The sequence below is a fragment of the Oreochromis aureus genome, linkage group 2, assembly GCF_013358895.1.
Source record: "Oreochromis aureus strain Israel breed Guangdong linkage group 2, ZZ_aureus, whole genome shotgun sequence".
Classification (NCBI taxonomy): Eukaryota; Metazoa; Chordata; class Actinopteri; order Cichliformes; family Cichlidae; genus Oreochromis; species Oreochromis aureus.
This window is the reverse complement of record NC_052943.1, coordinates 18,598,563-18,621,031: the sequence shown is the minus strand read 5'-3', so window position 1 is coordinate 18,621,031 and position 22,469 is coordinate 18,598,563. Positions and strand designations below refer to the sequence as shown.

Here is a 22,469-nt window from a genome sequence, read left to right as displayed (position 1 = left end):
ATTTTGCCCAACCCCAAAGAAGGCCTTTTTTGCTGCGTCTGCATTGCAGCTCAAATAATGTCTCAGTGACTGAATCTACATTGATGTGTGACATGCATTCATACTTGTTTCACCATAAATTTGTATTTTTCAAAATACTTGTATACAGATTGTGATAAGTTGCCCAACAAAGTTGCAAAGCAGTATAAGCAGAATTGCATGTCTCTCTGACATCTATGAACTACTCTGTACTTTGTCTTTAGAATTGTTTATGGACAACAATGTTAAACACAGACTTCGGCCACTACTCAGTATTAGTTCATTGTGGTTTCTGTGTTTTCATTGGATTTGTTGATATAAAAGAATATGGAGCCAAAATTACCTTTTAACTGAACCAAAATGACCTGAGATTTATAGAAAATGTAAATGTTTTATATTCAGATGTTAAGCTTTTGTGAGGCCGGTCTCCACCTACGTATTCCTTAGGCCAGTGTGAGAAGTGCCAAACTTTGAAATTCACTTCGCACTCATCTGTGGGGTCAAAGCTCTGTCACACTTGTGATTTTCTCCATTGAAATGCATTTTTGGCCTTATGTACTGCAGGATTGAAATCTTACAAAAAGCTTTCAGCCCATCTCTTTGAAGTGAGGAGCTGAATTACTCTGGCTTCATTGCATAGGTTGTGTGTACTATTGTGGATAATGTCTCTGAGTGTGTATGTGTGCGTGGTACGGTGCCTGCCTTTCCTTTTTTCTCATACAATGGTCTTTATTGCCAGGGCCAGAGAAATACGACCAGTGCTCCTGGTTTTCATCAGGCGAGTGCTCAGTGTTTTCTTGCCTGGGTGCTCATCCCTGTCACTCAGTTCACCTCTCAATTACTATGTTTGTGCTCACAGCGGCGTGACATTAAACCCAGGCTTCAATTTGCTCAGTGACAGATGACACAGAAGGCATGTTTGTTGGTCTGACATTTGACAGGCCTTGACACTTTGGGTTGGGAAGTATAATTACAGTAATGAAATTAAAATAAAAAAAGGGTTATTTACTTATGTACTTTTTAAGCAAGCGCTATTTACACTCATAGACAGTAAACTTTTCTGGTCAAACCTAGGAAACACAGAAGTAACTGTGGTGTGTAGTTTCTTTTGATGATAGTAGCTTCTCTTCAACATTTATCTGTTCAACACACATTCCAGTTGCTCTCTGTCTTCTTTGTCTCTACACCCATTCTGTAATTGATTGTTATTATGGTCCTACATGTTGCAGTCTTGATGTCTAGCTGGCTTCAAATGAAGGGCTGACCCATGGCATATTAGTGAGACCCCCTACTGTGCGTTAATGACTAGCGGGAAAGTGAAAATACTTTTTTTCGCTGCAAAGTGGTTACACATTGCGCTGTGTATCTCAAAGCCTAAATAGCACGTAGCCTATTACTGAAAGGTCATCAAAAGGGTTTGTCAAAATATAGGAAGAAACACTCAGTCAGTGGCCAGGAAACCCAAATGAACACTTTCTAGAATTTTTGAAGCCAACCATTAAGAGCAGGAGTATATTTATAAAAGTGCAGGGGGGAAAGTTAAAATGCATGGAAAAACATTTACTTTCAGCGCTGCCTTAGGAGGGCATTGTGTTTGTATTTACTCCATGTGTTTTGTCACGGAATTTCCTAAGATGTGCACAGCTTGAATTCACAGGATCTCATCAAAATGCGTAGACATAAATCAGTTGATGGAATTTCATGTATTTGCGTCTCACTAGGAACGCAGCTATAATGCTGTAGTCGACTTCACTAATAGCACAAAAACAACATATAAAAAGCATTCACTGTTCTGTTGAAGATTTTCACTAAACCTCGAGGTATCACGATAAACACAGTCCTTTTTTAAATGTGTAGGGTTATGACTGTACACTAGCAGAGGCGTGGTGTTTTGTGAGGTCAAACGCATGAACTCATCTCCTCAATTTAGACTGTCTGCCTGATGGTGTGAATATGTGTCAATAGCTGCTGCATATTGGCACTCTCCTCCCAAGTTGCCATTAGCAGTCATGGCATTATTGCCCAGATGATGGTTTTACTTGGCTGCCAGCATGAAAACCTGCAAGAGCATGACATCCATACTTGATTGATTCGACTGATTTGATTTCTGTGCCAATTTGTCTCTGTTTCCGCTCTTTAGAGAATATCTTTTTCGAGTAGGGGAACGGTATTGAGGTGCGCGCAAAGACAGAGGAGCAGTGAAAGAAGAATGTGACATTGCAGTGCTGCTGTGGCTAGTTTGGGGTTTTATGTGCCTCTCTGTGAGCCTTGTCAGGATGAACACTCCTCGTAATAAGCTCCTATGTGATCCCTCAGCAGTTCCACTCTGCACCAGGACATTAAAACCAGCCCACAGGAGAATTACTGCATGTGCCCTTACACACTCATGGATCAGACTTGAGGCTACTGGACAAAATAATTGATTTGTCACAGTTGAAGCAAAACATTTTATACTTCTACTTTTCTTAGATCCAGTTTTCCCCATAGGGTGAGCACTCCATACTGTTTTCTGCCTGAGATGCATTTGATGGCACCCATTAATTTTCCTTTTCAATGATACAAAGCCTGTAGTGCCCTGGTTTTACTCTGTTTTAGGCTTACCACACCACAGGATTTTGGAATTTTTGGGCCATCTTGTATTATTTTATATATATTTTAGAAACTAAACACAGCAGTGAGTGTCTAACAGCTTGCATTGTGCTCAAGATTTTAATATGAGGGCGCTTACGTCCACATTATATGATCCATGCAGTCATTTTTTTTACGCCTTTTTAATACAAGGGCAAACTCATTTTATAGGTCAAATTATAACCTTAAACTATGCAATAATTTGATGAAAATCTGTTGCAGTTAATGAATACCTGAAATTTACCATCCGCAGACTTTAGCAGATGCTTGGTATCTTCCCTGGTGAGGTGCTGCCAGGCCTGTGGTGCAGCCATCTTCGGTTATTGCTTGTTTGGGGACTGGTCTTTAGTGAGTCAAACACCTGCTCAGTTGGATTTAGGTTACTGGCTAGTCAAGAGCGTTGCACAATACATATGAAAACTCGTTGATTGCTTCGACTATATTTAGGACGAAGCAATCAGCAGAAATTCTGCTGTGTTTTTATTGCCTGGCTACTGTAAAAATAAATTCTTAGTCGATTTTGCCAGACCAGTGTGAGACAAACAAGGAATCTTTGTCCTCGTAACTTCACCGTCATTTATACAAGCCCAGATCTCCTCATTTCAGTTACATCAGCAGCATAGGCATGATATCTTGAGACTCCTTTTTATGTAGCCTGTGAGGGTATAATTAATAATAGAGCATTAATCATTTTGGAGGCGAAACATGAGGGCTCATTCCTCGAGTTTGCCCCCTGACAAGCGTCCCGCAGGCCCACTGCTCCTACCCCTCCCATAATGTACTCACCCCATCACATTTTCCGTCCTTTATTGAATGCCAATTAAGCAGATAAATTAGCAGGGTTCAGAGATTAATTAAAAAACCTGCTGGTTTCCTTGGGTGAAAAAACCTGCCAATTGTAAAAGTTTCAGCTGCACTTTCTCCCCTCCTCTATCTCTGAAAGATATTAATGATTTTTGTAGCTCAGAGGGTATTTACTAGAGGAAATATGCTTGAAGGAATTCAGGTCACCGTGCCCCTGGATGGAATTCCTGCCCATGCTTCGCTAACAAATGAAGAAAAACCTTTTGAATCAGGTTATTTGTGGTAAGACATTCAAACTTCTGCACAAAAGAGTGTTCTTACTTTCAACTCACACGCTTCTTTTTTTTTTTCTCTAGCTGAATTTTACACTTAACTGCATGAAAGGAAATCACTGTCAGAACAGATCAACGTGTACTAAAAGACAAATGATTTTCTCTGCTTCCCAGCAGAGGGCAGCATGCCTCCACACCTTTAGGTTCACCATCCTAAAACCCTGAGGAGGATGTTTTTTCACTCTGTTCATTCTACCCATCTCTTTGTGAGAGAGTGCTTCTGATAAACATCCCCCTCCATTCTAATCATCATGTCATTCCCTAGCTTTTAGTGCTCTGTCCAGCCTTCGCTCTATCCCCTGATGTCTCTCACATGAAAGACCTCTTTTGTGATGCAGAATTAAAGTAGCATGAAGATAATACTCCCAATAACACACAGATACTGCCTATCCAGCCTATCTGATGTGATTGCATGGCCTCAATAGAAGCAGTGTGTTTGATTTTGTTCTCCTGTTCTGAGTTGGGGTGTACAGTTTTTATTGCTGCAGCCTTGCTACTTTCGTTTCAAGGACTAATTATTATTGCCATTATTTTCTGCTGCTGAGCCACGTGACTTTAATAAAGATAGACAGCAAACTTTTTTTCAGCCATAGAAACACAGGATTTTCTATTAAAGGATTTTAGTGGAAATGGAACAATAATTGTTTGTTTGTTGAAAAAGCTTCTTCTTGTTAGTGAAACCATTGTGCTGTAAATAACACGGTAACAAGTTTGAGGTTGCGAAATGCAGTTGATTTGAAATGTTTTATTAAATTCAAGTTCAAATGTCAAGTATTTTTGTAAAATCTGTTTTTACTTAAAACTGCTGAGTATCACAGAGCTTCATTATTAACTTATTGCCTTTCTTGTTGTGTAGGAGGACATGAACCTGAATGAGGATCGCAAAGCGCCTCTGCGAGAAAAGGACTTGAGCACCAAACGCGAGATGGTGGTCCAGTACATCTCAGCCACGGCCAAATCTGTAAGTGAGAGAATACATTTCAGAGTTATGTCTTTATAAGGTGAGATATATTGTACAGTTGTAACTGGTGGGCTGAAATATCACAACACTTAACACACCTCTCTAAAATGACCACATGATGCTTTTTGCTTGCTTTGTCATCTGCTCTTGCACACGCTCACTTTTGCTGCCTTTCTTCACACCTCATGCTTGAAATCCACGCCTTTGATTGCAGTTTTGATTTATATCCCTTACTTCTTCCCCTGTTGTGCCAAAATCTTCCAGACTTAAGGCAATCCCTCACTTACTCAATCATAGGTGGATGGTCCAGTCACATGCTTGCATGAAAACGGTTGGTTGTCCAGGTGTATGATTGCATGTGAATTTTTGGTGGTGTCTTCTTGCTGCATTATTTGTTTATGAAGAAGATATTTAAAATTGCTCTTAGTTCAGCTGCAGTATATCAATGAAAGGCACTGTCATCAAATACAGGAGTGAAATATGACAAATTTCTGACCAGTAAACCTGTGATAATTCTTTACACTGCACCATAGCATGCTTTACCGTTTAGTTTTGCATGCTATGGATGCTTAGAAGAATTATTTTGTTGGTCTGTTTACTCTCAGTTGTTTTAAAATGAGATTAGATATAAAATTAATTAAAATGATTTTGCCTGTTTTGTGTTGGAGTAATTTGGTGGAGAGGCGATGCTTAATCATTTTAAGCAATAACAGTTTTGGCAGCAATCCATGAATGTATGATAAATTCTTGTATTGTCTATTGAAGTTATGGCCAGCCTCGTGCTGTAAAATTCAGATCACTTCTGAAGAAGAAGAAGAAAAAAAAAGTGATTTCTGTCCCCTTTGTTTCCTGAACCTGGTAGCTCCTTCTTGACATCATCATTTATTACCTGCCTCATTGTTATGGTAATTAACTGGCATTATTGATAATGATGATTATCCGAGATGATTGAATTCCACACAGGGCCCATTATGCTTTGTGAGCACTGATATTTTATTCAAATGAATAACGTAATCCATGTAGTCAAAGGACAGAGGACAAAATGGGATGTCTGTCAGCACCCTGCTATCACATTTAATAGGTCTGAAGAAAGGGGATGGTTGAATGTCAGTGATGATTGTGTGCATGCTGATTCATGCAAGTGCACATGCAGTCACACTATATTACAGGACAGCTATATATCCAAACGCCATTACATACCAATAATACATAAAGATAATGTGCTTCAACTTAATAGTTTGCAATTTCTTTACATATGATTGCAACAGTCATGTGACACGGCTGCCAATTCTCTGCAGTTAGCAACGTGATACACAACAATTATTCCTGTAACTACAGTATGAGAGAGACAGGAGCAAGACTTTTATTTCACAGTTTTAGAGTATATCAGAGATTACTCCAGGAAGAAATTCTGTTATTTTACAAGTATAAAAAATATTAAGTTGATAAGACACAAACAAAACAACAACAAAAAAATGGCCAAGTTGGATAAGGTGATCACATCTGCAAAATTTAGTCATCAGCAGATTTTTTCTCCTGTTTTCAGTAAAGTATATTTATACATTTAATGGCCTCACTTTCTTTTACGTCCTGGTAGATGGAAAGAGACAAAAGATATTTCTTAATGTTACTCCATTTAAACATTTACAAATGTCTGTAACAGTAAAGCTTCCTTAAACTGCCTTGTAGTGTTCCTCTGCTGTTGGACTGTGTGATGGGGGTTGTAGTAACCCAGCCACTCGTTGCTGTCTGTTTTACCTGGTGTTACGGCGCAGTATAGTTTGTCAGGAGTTGCCTTACAAGTGTGAAAAGGGTTTAAATTTTTGAGACCTTTTATAATTTAGACTTCAAAATCACCATCAATTTTTTCCACTCAGTCTGCACGAATGAGCCTATATGTCTCTAAATTAAAGGCTGGACATTATTGGGGGCTAATGCTGCATATGGGTGCTAATACGCATGTCAGTGGTGATCGAATGTAGGAGTGGTGCATTTTGAAAATCCTGTCTGGATTCTCTGTCTTGCTGTTGTGCATTCAATGCTAATATCATTTTGCTTATCTAGCAAAGATGTATGCTGCATTGGGAGGTTGCAGTTTTTGTTGGTGTCAAACGGCTACAAACATGCTTTGTTTGTCTTTTTTTCTTTTTCTTTTTTTATTCCACACACTATTTAATAGGTGTCTGATTTACACGTACCTTTCATTTCAGTCAGTGAAATATAAGGGGGACAACCAGGACCATCTCTTCCACACTCATACGTAGTCAAATTTGTGTGTGGATACTTTAATTCACCTCTTTCTTTCTCAACTTAATGCAGTTGCAGAGAACGTAGACTTGGAACTAGAAGTTTAAATCAGTAAATGCTGGTGGAACAAGAAATATCCCCCTTGTATTGTGTAACCCTTTTCTTGTCTGTCTCTGCAGACTTGCTCAATTGAACATGTGCCTTAGTGTTCAGGAATAGGCAGTATTCCTGGAGTTCAATAGCTTTAAGTGCTTCAGGTTTCTCTCACGGGGTGCTCCTTTCTTGTATGTACAGTATATTCACCTTTCATGCTTACTGACATACCACATCCTCTTTTTAAACCGCTGTTTGGCTCGAAAATGACATAATTTATGAAAAGACTAATTCTTACTTTGTTTTCTCTTGTAAAATATGTCTTTCAAAGGGAAGTTAAAGCTTTTCTTCTTCTCTCTCTCCTGTGAATTGCCACCTCTCTCCTGGTCTGTCGCCAGGCAAGTTTGAGAACACTTCCCATAGTATACCAGGGTGCCTCAGCAGGGGTCTGGCAAATTACCCCCAACACAAATGGGATGTCTTTTCACAGGAGAATTCCACATTGACCCTGTTCATTTGAATATGAGCTGTGTTTCAGTGGAATCCAACGCTGCTCTTGTAGGAGTGTGTCTACTGACGTTCTTGTCCATCAGCTTTGCATGAACAGTTGCATTTCTTTCTCATCTCATTTTCCTGTTCTTTCTTCCCTTTACATATGTGCCAAACTAATCTAAACAATTGTTACTATTAGAATTTCTCTGAGATTTAGTTTTGACTACCAGCAGTGAATATTTCAGTGTTTAATTCCAGACTTGCTCTGTCTCATCCAGGAAAGATGTTATGGCAGGGTCTTAACAGGGGGGACGTTCTAGTGTTATTAATGAAGTTTTATTCAAATATTGGTTTGTTTGATGCAACCAATGTGCCACCTTCTTCTCTGAGTGGGACTCGGATTTGCTCAGGTCATTCAAGCACTTTATTATTAGCCTGATAAGTGTTTACGTAATTATTTAAAAAAAAAAAAAAAAGAGTAGACATAATTGTATTTGTACTGAATAAAAAAATCTGTATACTTGTACCTATTGACTTATCCTTTTATACGTGTGCCTATTGACTTCTCCTGCTAAGCATCAGAACTCAAAAGGTAGTGAAATGAAAAGACTTGTCCTTGTTTCAGAAAAAGGTGTTACATTGCACCCAAACTAAAAACTTGTTAGTGAAACTGTGCCGTTCCCCCTTAAGCTCCTCTCTGACTATTATCTGAACACACTAAAGATAGTGTCTGCTATTTTGGTCAAGCTGCTATGAAATAATATTAAAAAATATGTATTTGATCTGGTTGGCATCAATATCCATGCAAAATATCTGAGCTCTGAGTTACGTCAGTGTGACTCATTTCAAAGAGTCTAAACTGCAAGATTTAGGTAATGCACTGTCTTAAATAGTGATATGCTGCATTCGCAGGAAAGCAAGGAAAGTGTAGTTAGAGTGTGAATACAAAGTAGTATTTCTGCGATCAGGTGATGACATGTGTAGAGCACACTTTATGTGATGGAGTGATGGAGAGGGGAATCAAGCATCATATGGCCACAGATCTAGAAAGTTTGTGCGTGACATTAAATGAAACAAAAAGGCAGGTTTTGTACTTCCTTTCTCTGCATACTAGAGAGACGGGGTACCCTAGTGTGTCCTGTAACTTCCTGCAATCAAAATGCATTTCTTCAGAAGCATACGGCAGAGAAAGAAGAGCTCAACCGCAGATTAGAATACATTTACTCTGCTGACAGACACACTCCTACTGTGAAACAAGCCCCACAGTTGCAGTAATGAAAATCACTTCCGTTACCTGCCACTATTGACAGATAACAAGGTTAAACTTCAAGAATCGTGCTGACTGCATGGGTTCAAGGTAGCTCTGCCACACAAATTTGACACCTGAAGCCCAACGTTAATGGCAGCAGATTGATTTCAGTCCACAGAGCCTCTTTGCCCACACTAGCCACTGTTCTGTTCTATACCACTCATTCAATCAGTCAGTCACAAGGGCAATCATATTTTATCCCCTTAATCATTTAATTAATACCTTGTGTGGAAGATGGCATGACTAAACATCACTTCCGCTTTTGTTGCGGCAACTTTTACTTCGGCGCGTTTTCATCTGCCGAGCAAATATTTCTATTCAAAATAATTTGTAACACTGCAGCTGCCAAACGCAGACATTGTCTTCAGCATGTGACGATAGTTTTGAATGTTCTCTTGTTGGCTTTAAAAAATTTTAAGTGTATAGTGTGTGCTTTAATTGTGTGAAGAATTTTTGTGATGTCCCATAAGTTACGCTAATGCTTCAACGTGTAATGGAGAGAATTCTCTGGCCTTACTAATGATTGTGCTGTTTGTGTCTTTTTGCACATTAACCTCCTCCGCTGATCGCTGCATGCAGATAACTGGGAGCAAAGTTGCGGTAAGTAGCCCATTATTTATTTAGCTTGTGAATCTTCGTACTTCTATGTATCTGTCTTTATTCACTCCCTAAGCACACAAATACACATTACACATCATTTTATCTCGTTTTGGAAGGATGTTGAGGAGCGCATTCTGAACTGTGCAAGTGAGGGTCATTTCATTTTCTTTTCATTTTCACCTGTGATATTACTAATGGGCTTTAATTTGAAAAGGCTATAAACTGTCAACACATTTCCTGCATGCAAATTTTTAGCACTTTAAAATGAGGGATTTTGAAATTATACAGCCTGAAAGTGAGTCAGGACACCTTTTGTTGGTTTTTGCTGTTTCTCTTTGAAATTGATTGCAGTGTAACTTCTATTAGCATTTCAATACTTTAATATCCACAAAGAAGGATAGCTTTTACACAAATTCTCATAATCTTCAATCTAATCTGTTTATCAAAATGATTTTCATTTTGCCTGTGAGATACAATGCACATAGAGAATATACAGTAAAGCTACTGCGACTACCCCCCATCACAGGGGGTAGCTCTACATGTCGCCTTGCTATATAAATAAAATTGAATTGAAGATGTTTAATTTGACTGGATGCCCTTCCTGACACAACCCCAAAGGGATTTGCATTTCTTTTTGAGATCAAACTAAGGATCTTAGGTGCACATGTACCACACTATGGATCCACATTAAAAATATACAGTATAACACTTAATAGGACTTTGCGCAAACTCATAAATACTGTACACAGACACACACTGACCCACAGTGCACTGCAATATTTTTCTGCCTAAAGCAGAAATATTCGACCATATTGGGATAGTGCAAAAATTTATGGTTGTTTATCAAAATTTGCTGTCAACAGCTCCCCATGTGAAAGGAACACGACTGGTTGCTTACAAATGCTTATTCTTCTTCTTCATTTTACTTCAGGTAGTTTACTTGAATTATACTATTGGAATTTCCCTCTCTATTGGCAATACACATTCATTTGTTCACATTATAATATGCAGATTACTTATTTTCACCTACAAAATGGCATCCCTCTTTTGTAAAGAAGAAATTATTTTGTGTTTTTTTTTTTTAACAGCTACTGGTTCATAGTTTTGCAAGTGTTGAATTGTCACTTTAAACTGTGTTTTATTACCTTTTGAGAGCTTTGTAAGGATTAGGAGGACTGTAAAGCTTAACAGAAACACAGACAAAGTAAAGTAGCACTGTGTGACCTGGCCTCTGCTCTGCTCATGATCTCAGACAAACCTCGCTCTGCAAGGCATTTAACAGAACCATTTGTATCGATTGAGTTTTCTCCTTCTTTGTCAAACTGTTCTTTTGTGCTTGGTTATTTCCGTTGGAAGAACAGGTTTTTCAGCTCTGCCCCTATTGACCTGGACTGAGTAGCTTTCAATCAGCGGCAATGGCCGGTTTGTTTTCACTAGACATAATATGACAAAATCATACAAGTTTGAATTGTGGAGACCTAAATTAAGAATTTCTGCAAACCATGCAGGGACCCTGGTCAAATGCATTGCTTCCAACTCAAGAGCATACTGATACATTTGACCTGGCATTTGTAACCTCTGTGCCATCCCTCTAGCAGTAGCCCATAGATATGGCTAACATACAGGCAGGTATAAACTGTCATTCTTGAAAGCCCAACTGAAAGCTAGTGGGGGTGTTCGGGGTGCAGATGGAGAGCATTTAGCCGATGATGGCCTACAGTACAACTCCCTGCTTTGCTGGCAGATTCCCATTTTCATGCTGTCTGCGTGTGTCGGTTGGACAGAGTGCTCTCTTATGTGCTGTAAGGGAAGTGTTGGTTAGGATTGTCTGCAGGGAAAATACAACTGTAACTTCTCTGTCTAAGGCATGAAACCTCCCTGGCACTCTCCCCATGGAGAATGAGGTAGGAATACAGAGACTGTGTGAATTACCTGTAATCCACTTTGGCCATTGTAGAACTGTACAACATTGCAAAGCTGCGTATGCTCTCAATGTGCGGATTCCCTATTAATGCCCCTATTCTGCCCCTGTGTCATCAAGTTTGTGGTCTTTACCTTTGATGTTAAGATTTATTGTATATAACATATACATATAAGTAACTACATGTTTTACGCAGTGTGCTGCAGTTCCCTGTTACCCACTACAATGGCTTTATAGCGTCAGGCTTTGTAAAACATGGCCTGATTTAGTCAAGGGCCACATTGTAACAATACATCAATGTCTACTGCAGTGTTAACGTGAAAGCTGACTGTTGTTTCGTCACTGTGCGATACCACTGCGAGAATCTGCAGCTCACAATGATGCCGAAACCTTTGATTGTGAGAGGTTGTGTGATGCAGGCAAAAGAAAAAAAGAAACTGCAATCCCTAGACCACAGGGAGGTGATCAATATCTGTATGACTGGACAGATGACTGCTTATTTCCATGGTAACATCGTGGTCAGTTCTGAGATGTCAGGTGGTGATGGCTGGTGTGGTTGGTGTGTGTTTTCAGTGTGTGGGTTGGACCAGAGATCCTAAAACGCGTCAGACAACCTGAGAAAAAAAGGTCAGAAGAGGCTGTATTGGCTTCACTATAGCTGATAAACTTCATAAACATTCTTCTTTTTTCTGCTGCTTTGGAATGTTGGCATTTTAATTTCAGTGTATCTAAAGATGTCTTTAACATCACCTTCTTTTCTTGTGTGCATAGTTGTGCGGATGTATGCAGTTATGTGATTGTTTGTGATATAGGAGGATAGGAATACATTAGAAAAATCTCACATCTTAATGTCATGGAGTATAACTTAGTTCAACTACAAGGTCGTTTTCATTAATCCGTTCAAATGTGGCTGTATATTCAACATTTAAATGAAAAGATGTTTGTGTGTCTCGCATGCACAGCATTGCAAAAGCACTAAACCTTGATATTTTCCTCATTTTTGAGATAGTTTAAGAGTTTCATTCATTTGCAATCCACCTGAGGTATTTTATTGATGCATTTTTTTAATCATTATTTTCTAAAGATGCATTTTTTCCTCACTAATGTATTAGTTACTGTTAGTAGTTAATCAATACCTTAGGTAAAAATTCACATTCAGAGCATTCAGTCAATATGCAAAATTTGGACATAACTTTTTATGATCAGCAGTCAAAACCCCTAAATTTCTTAGTTTAGAACCAGAGAAAGGCAAGAGAAACGCACTTACCCTTCAGCACTGAAAAGAAGGATGTTGATATACGTTTTTATTTTGTTTTATTGGTTGATATTATATGTATCTCAGGTGAATTACCTGTGCTCCTAATCTTCTGTGTTAGTGCCAAGGATTTTTGGACAATCTGTTAGCAAATAGTTATCGTTAGGATAGAGAATCGCAAAGCATCCAGATGGGAAACAAGGGACATAGAAAGAGAGTTGCAAGGATATGAGGCAGACATCTGGCTCCTCTTTAACTCCAATCAAGTGTTCGTTCACAGTGCCAGGAGTGCTTGTGAAGGACCCTAAAAAAAGGAAAAAGTAAAAGAAATATGGTGAGCCTGAAAGGAAATCAAGGCACCCTCCCTCCCTGCTTACCTTTTAAAACCACATACCTCAAAAGACTTTTTGTTTCAAGCAAGCTATTAAACTGGGTGCTGAGGGTTGAGCAGATTTGATGTGGCACATGTCCTTGGTTCTTTAAAAGAACAGGAATGAAAAATTAATCAATAGCGTGTGCCTCCCATGCCCTGAGCCAGTGTTCAACATAGATTCTATTTTAAATTAGGATCAAGGAAACATGCTCTGGAGGGGACCGTTTCAATAAGATGTTTCTTTGATTGGCTGAAAGCAAATTTTAGAGTTCTTCTGATTGACATAAAAAGTTGCCTGAGAGTGAGATTAGGAAATATTTATTTGACAAAATACTTTCACATAGGATATCTTTAAATGTGCTTTGCTATCATTTGTTGCTTTAATGACTCAAATTATAGGAAAATTCTATTCCCAGAATCCTTCACTGGGATGTGTTAGGGCATGATCATGTAGACTACAGTTTAAAAACCCAATGGTTATCATTTGGGGCTCAAATGTAAATATCTGGAGAACTGGTCATGCCTTACTGTTCTGTGCATAATTTGCTGTTTCACTATGAATGCAGGTCACTGTCATTTGATTATGGCATGAGTTTGAGATGATGGAAAGAAGCATTCTTTATGTAGGAAAACCCAGTCACATCTACAAAGTCAAACTGTACTAATGCAGTTTAGGAAAACGAGCCCACCCTGGAATTCCATCTCTTTGAATAACCTGGACATCAACCTGACAAATCCAGGTTCCTCCTTTCTGCTCCATTTGCAGGTCAAAGGGAACCCTTTTTCCATAAACAGATTTATAGGCATTTGCCTTTCTTCCTTTGTAGACTCAACTATGGTATCATTTGCATCTTGATAATTTTTTTTCATCTACAAACTTTCCTCTTTCCATCCTTTTGATTCAGGTTGATATCTTTTTCATTCGTCCTTAGATCTACAAGCAGATCTAAAACTGTATCAATCTCTTTTTGTTTGATACAGTTTTAGATCTACAAGCAGATCTAAAACTGTATCAATCTCTTTTTGTATGTTTTTGATATTTTTTGTGTTTGATAGCATTTTGTGTGGTGAATCCTGTGATGTTATGGTGGTGAAGTCCTCTTTTGATCATTGACAAGGAAACATGTACATCCTTTCTTGACTTGTTGTGGAGGCATAAAGGGCTCTCTTGTCATTGTTCAAATGATTTTTTTGTCCATGAGAATTGTGCTTCTCTGTTTACCAGTTTATTTGTTATGTCGTAGCTTTGTAGCGCATCGAAGTTTGGTAGACTAAACACCTTTTAATGTCAGATTTGTTCATCTATAAGCTCATGATCGTCTTCATCTTACTCATTGTCAAATTTTTCTTGTTTTGTCAAAACAGTCCAGTTACTTTTATACCCTTGGCAGTTATTAGACAGAACGTGCTATATTTGCCACAATTTCTTACAACAGTGGCTCATTCATGCTGCTCTAGACATTTTAGTGGTATGGTTTGGGTCCATTCGTCCCCTCAGACAGAAGGGTCACTGCAAATCGATACAAAGCTTTTCTGAGCAATCACCTTTGTCTAATGATAAAACTTTACAATTCTGATGGGAATGGTCTCCTCCAGAATGCCTCCATCCAATGGCCATGAGAGGTCACTGAATGGTTTGATGAGTATAAAAATTAATCACATGCTACAGCCTTTGCAGTCACCAAATCTCAAGCTAAATTAACACCTGTGGGGGACAGATGGACTTTTATGTCAGAGAGTGCTTTCGAACACCAAGTAGGAGAACATTTTTTGAAGAAAAACTCACAGAATGAGCATCATGGCACACTGAAGCTCTTCTGGGAAGATATGAGGGTTCAACACGGTACTTTATAAATACTTTTATGGATAACTTAATAACATTGTAAATATGTAATAGCTATCACAGTTGTCATGTCATGTTGAACTTTTCCTACCAGCTAATGTTGGTTTTTTTGCCGAATGACTTGTCTTCAGGCATTTATGGTTGGATTGACCTTTGCTGGCTGTGGAAGAAGCAAGGTTTTAGCTGTGACAGAGGCTGGGTTGTGTGGGAAGGATTAAGTCAACAACAGCTCCCACTGGGGATGAGAAAAAGAGGTTACTTTCCATCAGCATTTGTCCTCTTTTTATTTTTTGTGCTTGAGTTTTTATGGGTTTTTTCTGCCTTTTCTGCAAGCTTCTCTCCTTCCTTATTTCTCCCCTCACACATCTTTTCTATACAACATATGTCTTTTCAAAGGAAGAAACAATCATTCCTCTTCAATCAGAAGAGGAGAGCTGAATCTCGTTATTTTGAAGGGAACATGAAAGGCTGAAGTGGTCACAGTATGCTGATATTGGATTGAACAGTGACTATGGCAGTGCTTTATAGTCTCCCTGTATTTTTGTTGGTGTGTCCACATGAACGTGTTTCTGTGCTGGTAGTAAGAAGCACTGTTTTTCTCCATGAATTTTCAGCACACTTGCATATTACAGCAACGATTTAGATATTGCACAGGAGAGACTGGCTATTTTAAAGAAGGGCGGGGAGGAAAAAATAGGATTCTTAGTTCTGTTGATTGCATATCTGTGAATTTTATGTACTGTATGCACATCCCACACTAGTGATGGAGCTTGTGAATACGGGCTATGCTCTCAGTTGTACATCTCTCTCCCACAGCTCTGTCAAACACTCAACAGCACTGTCGGCATGCTCAGCTCGGCAGGAGGCTCCTGCAGGGCCGCATTAGGCTCCATAAACTTTATAGCATATTTTTACAACCCAGCTCTCTGTATGCATCCACCATCACATCCCATCGCATCTGCTTTAACTGTTCACACAGCTGTGAAATTCTGTGTATCCCCATGTTTTATGGTTGCTTGCTTCTCCAGTCACTCCCGATTTCTTTATTTGCTTCTTTAGCTCTTCGATACCCTCTACATCTGTGTATATTTAGTAAGTTATTTGCTTTGGTCGATGCGGTCGGCTTCTTTTTCTAGATGTGATCTCTGTGAAATGTGGGCTCTGTCTGAATATGTCAAGATTTGCATGGAGAATGCTTGCATTGGGTGATGTGAGAAAGCACTCCTGTTCATAACCTTGCCAGGCTCTCTTTTTGTGCATTTGTAGTCATTCCAATTGCAGACTTCACACTCACTTGCATTCCAATGTAAGAAGTGCATTGACCCCGCTGATCTGTAATATCTCTGTTTTGTACCTCGGTAGCTGAAGGACAGGTAGGAAGAAAAGGTAGCTGTTGACAAATAGACAAAGTTGTTGCAGATGTTGGGTTTGGTGAGAGTCACATCGACGGCCTTTTTTTATAATCCCTCACTATTCTTGCAGTAAGCCCACCAGGACCTGTGGGAGTGCCTTACTGCTCAGTCAACTAGTCCACTCAGCACAACAGCGTGCTAACAAGGTATAGTCTCTGCCTATCAGCCGCAATGCTTTCATAGCACTGTCATACTTGGACGCACAAGAGTAAAGCCATATAATCGCCTCATCAACAGCCAGGTTTCCCCTGATTCCCTAGACAGCCCTCTGCTGTAATGATTGGTGACATGATCAAGGCCAGATCACTTGCTGTGTTATTGTCTGGCTTGCAGTTTCTTTTCGAAGGGTCCTCTGGAGAGATGGGTCATAGTTTTAAACTGGAAACCTTCAAGCTATATCACTTTTTCGCTGTTTATTGGCATCATGTGGCTAGTTGGCTTGCCGCTCACTAGTTAGTAAATGGATAGAAGAATAAATGAATGAACAAATGAGAATACATTAACTAGTAATTAGGACTGTGCAATTAATCCCATTACGTTTTTTTTTTCTTTTTGCTTCAAACAATTATGAAAATAAGATAATCGAGATAAAACAATAATTGCGCTCCATTCTCTTTTGCCACAAAGCTCCTGTTTTGTGTTAAATACAGAGCATTCTGGTCCTTAAATGAAGAAAAAAGCTGTTAGTTTAGAAAAAAAGAAAAGCTAAAATCTATTCAGTTATTAACCTTTGATTTTAGGGACGTCCACAAGGAACACCAGCAACAACAGAATTTTAACAACTGTAAAATGCATGATGTAAAAAAAAAAAAAAAAGTCAGTGAATAATTGTGTCAAGTAATTGTGATCTCATTGTTCACCGGCATAATTTGGGTTATGATTCTTGCAGTATTTGAGCAGCCCTACTGGTCATGCACTAGATAGAAATACTCAGGTTGCCATGATGTACTTTAGGCTTGGTTGGTAAAGCGTAGTTCAGCTGTCCCAGAGAATGCGAGTCTTATCCTGAGTGAGTTGGCAGCACCTCGCATTCATGCATGCTGGCTGCTCTCTGCTTGTGTTAAAATGCCAAACTGGTCACAGTTTTTTGTGAATTGCACGGGGACATCTTTGTGTGCTTTAATTGTGAACAGCCTAACTTTATGTATTGAAGACAAATATTAGTATTATGATTGGGTTTTGGGTGCCTCACAACAGTGTTGATAACACTGGATCTTAATCAAATACAGTAGCTCATCGTGGACGATCGTGGTCTGTCTCTGCTCAGATAGACATGGCAACAGCTGCAGTTCTCTAGCCACTAATGTAGTACTGAAGGCTAGCACTTGGTGGCAGTGGGTACCCATTGAATCGACCAATACATTGTTGCACCGCAGGGGCTCAAAAGCCACATTGTTGCTATGGAATTGACCTAATGGGTTCCTTGCAGCCCATGCAACACGGCTGTGTGTGCCACTAATGCCATTTGTTAGACATCAGATCTTTAAAAGGAAGAATACATGTGAAATGGCTCAATAGGACTCAGGCAGGTCTGTCTTCTCTAAAGAACAACTTTCCCTTACAACTCTAGAGATGGAAAGGAGGCTTGATTCATTTATTCATTTATTGTTATTTTTCCTTCAACCTAATACAGAAGTGAGACTGCCTCTTACATGGTGGAAGAGAGCCAAACTCTATTGGGTACACTCAATTTTTTTTTTTCCTTTTGATTTTTTACTTGCATAATCTGGGCCTGGAAGGAATTATGTGTTCCCTTGCCTGCCATTAACAAGACCCATTGTATTGACTTCCCATATGCTACGAATGATTAGTCCAATGCTGAAAACAGATTTAGTCTCTTAACAATAAGACATCAGCTATGTTTACAGAACAACACCATTGATATCTCTGTCCTTCCTCCTGGTTGTCTGTATACATCCCTTTATGCTTCATGCCTGTACACTGACACCATATCAATGTCTCCCTCTTTTTGTGTATTCTATGCAGTTGCTTTTCCTCAGAGATATGAACATCAAACCTTCTGACCATATCTTTCCATGTGAGCCATATTTGCTTATTGACAACCCGTGCTCTTGAAAAGACACAGATTCATGGCCATATGTGTTCTGCTGGAGCATGGTCTTGGTCAGGCGTTGCTTTCAGTTACAGGACAGGTTGTTTTTCAGGATAGAGATTGTTGATCGCAGCTAAAGAAACATCTTTGCTCTTCAACTCATCATTTTTTTCCATATTATCATTCATCTCAGGTGCCCTCGCTAACATAAGGCATCAATTTTTAATGCACAGCCATATGGTGATCTTGTTTTTTCCAACAGGTATTGTGCGAAATAAATATAAGTAAATGAAGCAAAAAATGTATTTATTCACATATATGTTTGACTATATCAGTTGGTAGTCAGGATGTATCAAACACTTCCTTAGAATGGAGCCAATTACTCGATATTGGCCTGAGGCTGATTTGATGGCAGATGTATAGCGTTTGTAATGGTGATGTCCTTGATGTTGGCTATAGACGCAGCATGAGGTGGCATCCAATCATGCTGAGATGGCTGACCTGTCTCTTTATGTCCTGAGTGGTCTTGAGAAAAATGATCTTTCTTTCAAAGCTGATTGGGCGAATGCTTTCGTCATACCTGAGATGCGGGCCTTGAATCAAACAAAGTCTGCAGCTGGATGTAATAAAAACATAGGACCTTACAATGCAGACCCCTGATGTGTATAATTACACAGTCATTTAATAAGACAAGCAGCAAATTCAGTGTCATGTGTGAGGTGTTTTTCTTCTTCCCTGTCAAGATTTCCCATGTTAGCTTTCAGTTGGCTGTCTCTGCTGGCGACGGGTGTTGTTTGCTAGATTGTTTGTGTGTCACCTCACATGTCTCTGTGTGAGGAGGAGAAATTTGCCACCACAAAAGAATGAAATTGAGAGGGAAAAAGTTCTTCCAAGCCCTGCAACTAGAACAAAAGAACAGAAAAAAATCTTGATGTTATTATCCCAGCAACATCTTCTGAGCTTCTGATATAAATGAACTAAAGGTTCTAAAATTGTCATTTGAATTATGCCTTTCATCTCCCCATGGTTTTTAGCGAAGCAGTTCAGCCCAAGTCTCTAGTGAATGTTTTTTCTTCTCCTGTTTGCATTTCTGAACAAGCGCCATAACTGTAATGAATTCTATTATTTTAAAACCAATTACTGTTAGTTGGGAGCTTTTTCACCACCGCTGTCGTGCTCTCAGAGGAATAGTGCTGTTGCAGTGTTGACTGCACTCAAGCCATGATGGTGTTTCTTCATATTTCCCTAACTATCCATATTGATGTAACTTTCTGCTGCATACAGTATGTGCTCCATATGCGGGACGAGTTTACATATGAAGCAGAAGTAAAGGAATGAGTGCAAAGAAGATGCATTTTTTATTTATTTAGTTGAATTACATTTTCTTTAATTATTTGAAAATTATACAAGCCAATGAGGTGTTTGAATTAGGAGGGGAAAAACTGAATAAATAATACTTAGCCTTTCACTCACTGCATATTCTTTTTTTCTTTGGGGAGTTTATTACATTTAACAGTTTTTTATTATTTAAATGATATGATGGCAAAAATAGTAAAAGGCTAAACATGGAACTTAAAAAGAACTGCCATCTAATATGACTGCAGAGTTTGAATCTTATATATGACAGGGTTATTAACATTGTCATTTATGTTCTTATAGCTGTAGTTTTCAGCAATGAAATAGTACCAGAATATTGATAACTGAACTATTGTAAATTAGATTAAGATTACAGTGCTGTTTACTATACAGTAATCTCAATTTCAGAGTTTAGGCTTAGATTAATAGTTACCTCTATATTTACAACTAGATATTAACAGTTGATATCACAGAATTAATCAATTTTTCAATACAAAATAATATTTTTTTAACATTTAAAACTTGTGTTCTTGAGATTAAGTTACCATGCCCGTCTGCGTTGTTTGCCACACTGTTAATGCAGATAAAGTGATAAAGAAAAATAAAAAGGCTTTCATTGTTCCTAATTTCGTAAAAAATGTTTGTCACCAACTAAATCATAATTGTATTTGAGATAATCAGCAGGATGCTATGTTAATCCTTTAAACTGGTCCACATTTCTGTCATTTTCCAGGTTAGCTGTGCGCTCAACAGTCAGGAAGAACACGTCGACATTATTTGTGGCAATGTTTATTGTTTAGTTGCTATGGAAGTTGCAGCAGTGGCATTCCCACTGTAGTAGCAGAGACTGGAAGCAACACACACTCACACAGTGTCACTATCACAAGCAACTCAGGATATACAACTCCTATTAAAAGACTGTCATTCCCAAAGTATTGGTACAAATCAAATTTTGGTGCAGTACAGTTTTATCAGCAGGGTGCAGTGGAGCCTTTTTAGGATTTGAATATCCAGCAATATCACATAGTGTGGAATATGCATGCACATTCAATACATGCATGTATATCTGTACATAGACATTCATGTATTACATGTATTACAAGATTTTTTTTTTATTCTATGTAGTTAGTGCTTTGGAGCCCAACATTGGAGTATCATTTCACCCTATGTTAGACTACACAGTTTTCTTTGTTCATAGTAATTATATTTATTCGTGATCGCCAACGACATGTACGGACACATTACATGGACTAATAATAAGGTTTCTTTTTGAGGCCAGTCTCCATTATTCCTCTTTCTATGCATAAGACTAATTGGATCCTGCTTAGCCAGTGTTTGGAGGTGGATACTTTTTGTTCTCTTTTTAAAAAAATTTGTCCTCTAATTGAGCAACTTACATTCAGTCACTTGAATTATCAGTGTGCTACTTCAAGTTACATACTTTGAAGTTGTGGTGAACACTACAAAATACTATTTTTTAGTTTAACTTTACACCAGGTCACCATGTAGTATTTTCCTATCTATACATGCACACAGTCTGAGAGAACTAAGCAAAGAAAAAAGATTAGACACGTCCACTCATTAAAAGCCAGCCACTCATTCTGCTCTAAAAATTGATTTATAGCTTATTTAATAAGCTGAAAGGTTACCTCAAAACAGATTTTCTCCATAATTGACCAATTTATTGCCGCTCGATAAGCATTCATGTCAAGGCAAGATTTTGAGGTATTTCTAATTCCCATTTCCCACAGTTTTGCTCTCATTTATTAACACTGATATTATTCTGCAGTGATTAGTTATTAGAGAAGATATGAAATATTCAACATGTTGTTTTTTGGATGTTAACAGGGTGGGGTACAAAACCTGGGCACAATGGCTGCAGCATTAGTTAGCATCACTGAATGTTCTCCTAATTACCTCACTTTGCCCAGCAGCTGTCTGCTATTAGGGTCCTTTGTTCCAGATGTTATCTCATTAGAATGGCATTGATCATCCTAATGACTCAGGGAGAGATTATTGGTCCACATTAATGTGACCCGCATGTCCCTCCTTCTTCCCTGAGGTCAAACAACAATAACTCCATCCATCCATATGTTCAGCTGACAGTGCATTACAGCCATTTTCACCAGTCTTCTGTAACTTGTACATGAAATGGCAAATGCAAGGATGTAGCAGAAATGGCTAGTGGCACATTGTTGTTTGTAAGGAGGCAAGTTTTTGCTGTAAACACTAAGCTGTCTATGAATTGCCCTTGTGTCATTTCATTAATGGCTTTTCTTTACCAACAAAATGGACAAGGTTTAAGTTTCATGTTTGTGTTTGCTTCATATTATGTTTCAGTTTGAGAGATTGAAGGCAACCAGTCATCTTGCCTGTGAAACCAAGGTTTTCTGAAGCAAGGATATTTGCTTTTGTATACTTTCACACTGAGAACAGTATTCAGTCACCAGTGATACTGAATGGGCTTGTTTGTATTATGCTACATCCAAGGCTTTCATTTTGTCCATGTTTGTGTCTCTTTGAGTGGTGTAAGTATATATGCGCATATCTGTTTGATTTGCTGGTTTGTCTTTTTTTTTTGAAGGATGTATTGTTGGTGCTTTGATAAGAAAACTGGGAACATTTGAGTCCTGATCTTACACTTTTGGTCTTGAGTATTTTTATGGCCAGGCAGGGTTTTGCCGGGCATCGCTGACAGCTAAAAAGCAAGTGGTCCCCTCCCCTGCCACAACAAGCACACAACACAGAAGCACACAGAAATCTGTGTGTCTG

General features: G+C 38.7%; 1 protein-coding gene across 5 annotated transcripts in view; it reads left to right on the top strand.

The window, feature by feature from the left end:
• Positions 1-22,469, top strand: part of diaph2 (diaphanous-related formin 2) — a 346,148-nt gene that overhangs the window by 16,271 nt on the left and 307,408 nt on the right. For 4 of the 5 annotated variants that reach the window (XM_039620259.1, XM_039620260.1, XM_039620257.1 and 1 more), the window contains 2 exons: positions 4,639-4,743; positions 9,464-9,484. In XM_039620259.1, the coding sequence (XP_039476193.1) occupies positions 4,639-4,743; positions 9,464-9,484 (126 nt within the window). The remainder of the gene's footprint in view (positions 1-4,638; positions 4,744-9,463; positions 9,485-22,469) is intronic. The other variant, XM_039620258.1, reaches the window with a different exon arrangement.